The sequence below is a fragment of the Cyphomyrmex costatus genome, unplaced genomic scaffold (genome assembly GCF_001594065.2).
Source record: "Cyphomyrmex costatus isolate MS0001 unplaced genomic scaffold, Ccosl1.0 scaffold1636, whole genome shotgun sequence".
Classification (NCBI taxonomy): Eukaryota; Metazoa; Arthropoda; class Insecta; order Hymenoptera; family Formicidae; genus Cyphomyrmex; species Cyphomyrmex costatus.
Genome location: NW_017275649.1, coordinates 24,460 through 26,696, shown reverse-complemented (window position 1 = coordinate 26,696; position 2,237 = coordinate 24,460). Strand labels below are relative to the sequence as shown.

Sequence of the window (2,237 nt, the reverse complement as noted above, 5' to 3'; positions counted from 1 at the left end):
TGATACTTATTTATATTGTGTAATACATAAAATACAAAATAACATTAAGTTTTCTATGTAAAATATCTTTGAATTATTGTTTCTCGTACTATATTTCCTCTTGCACGCATATCTGCACGCATATTGTCTTCTGCTTCAATATTTTCTTGCTCATCTTGTCTGTATATTTCCACATCCGGAACATTATAATGTTTGGCAATATTATGCAATACGCAAGTCGCATTTACTATAAGTGCTGAAATAAAAATAACAAATTCTACAATAGTTTTAACATTTTTTAAATAAAATATAAGAATAAATTACAATACCTGCAAATTCTGGCGAATAATGTAAACCTCTTTCTTTACGCAAACATCTCCAGCGTCCTTTCCATACTCCTATTGTTCTCTCTATGGAGCTTCGTGCTACAGCGTGAGTATCTGTATATGACGCATCTGGAGACCCTGGTGGTTGATTTAGTTTTGGAGTCATTAAATATGGCAATAATGGATAGCCAGAATCTCCTAGAAACACGTCGTAATTTAACTGACAATCATTTATGTTTATCATTTATGTTTATATTTATTATGTTATTTATTTTTTATGTTTAATTTATTTATATTTATATTTTTTGTTTTTTATTTTTTTGTTTTTATTCATTTTTTTATAACGCAAAATAGCTGCTCAACGATAATTTAACGATATTCTTATTAATGTTATTAATTATGTTATGTTATTATAATGTTATTATTTTTAATTTTATATTGATTTTAATACGTGCGTGCGTGCGTGCGTGCGTGTGTGTGTGTAAAAGCCTTACCTAACAACCATACATTTCTCCTTCCATTTTCATACTGATTCAACATGTGCCTCGATAACCGAGACGAATTCCAAACTCTAGCATCATGTGTCCGACCTCCGTGATTTGCCGCTACTGCTAGTATAATGCCATATTATAATCACTAACCTAAAGATAATAAAATGTGTTGTTATTAAATGTGTATGTGTATTATGTGTATGTGTATATATATTATTATTAAATAATTTGTACTTACTATCATAACATTCAAAGAATGATATAATTTTCTATTTATGTATAAATATTCTCTTCTTTTCTCAGGTGGAAAAATCGCTATATGCGTACCATCAACAGCTCCTATAACGCCTGGAAAATTAGTATTAATCCAGAATCTGAAATATGATTATGTATTTTACTGTCTCATAATATGTGTAAGAAGAAATTTCATAATTTATAAATGTTCTTATATCTTATTAAAAATTAGAATTAAAAAATATTAAAAACTTTTGTTTAAAAACAGAAAGAAAACAATGTAGTTTGATTGTAACTCACTGTTGTTTGATTGCTTCAATCTCATTAGCTTGTACAGGAAACTTTATCCATTGCGGCATAATAGCATTTATTGCATTTACAATTTCATGTATTGCACCACTAATAGATGCCTGGCACATGCAACTGAAAAAATCTTGTCCAACTCTTCTTTGATAAGATCCTGAACTCAGAAAACTTAATGTTGCTAAAACCTTAACAATTAAAAAAGAAATATATAAAATAGTTTAAAAAGCTGTTATAATTTGCACCATGTAATTTGAAACGTATAACTATATTTCAAATAATGGATATTTGTATTTAATTTATATTTTACCTTTAATTCGAATGGGATTGCTGTTGGTCTTATAGCTCTCTGCACATAAGGTTGTATGTTTTCACATAATGTCAATACAGCATCTTTCGGAAGCCTGAACATCAAAAATTTTCAAAATTTCTTTTTATTTATAATATATTTATATTGTTAATAAATAATTACAAAGGCTCCAATATTAAAAATATAAGAAAAGAAAATTAGCCTATGTGAGCCATGTTTTGTACAAGTACAAATTATATTCTTCAAAATGGAATGAAAATATAATGTAAAATACAATGTAAGCTACAGTAAATTTAAAATTACATACATATATATATATAAACTGTTTTTATTTTAAAATGTATATAAATTATTTATGTATAATAATTTACACTTATATGCTTTTATTTCTTTATTATAATGTCTTTATTAAAACATTTTTTTACTTACCGATATAAAGAAATAAATTGCGATTCTGGAATACCGAAAGGATTAGTTGCATCACGCAGTTGTCGCCTTTCTATTCTTAACAAATGTTTTTCTTCGTTAGCAGCAATTTGTAAAACCCACCATGCTACAGCCATTATGCACAACCTTTCTTCTTCAGTTTTTTTT

At 27.2% G+C, this 2,237-nt stretch overlaps 1 protein-coding gene across 1 annotated transcript; it reads right to left on the bottom strand.

The window, feature by feature from the left end:
• Positions 1-89: 89 nt before the first annotated feature.
• Positions 90-2,206, bottom strand: LOC108771624 (putative nuclease HARBI1; the record flags this gene model as incomplete). Its single annotated transcript, XM_018536961.1, has 7 exons — positions 2,073-2,206; positions 1,644-1,737; positions 1,331-1,521; positions 1,124-1,170; positions 800-916; positions 309-503; positions 90-235 (listed from the first exon to the last, which is right to left on the bottom strand). Coding segments are annotated over exons 1-7 (924 nt in total), but the record flags the coding sequence as incomplete, so codon positions are not given.
• Between the last annotated feature and the right edge of the window lie 31 nt (positions 2,207-2,237).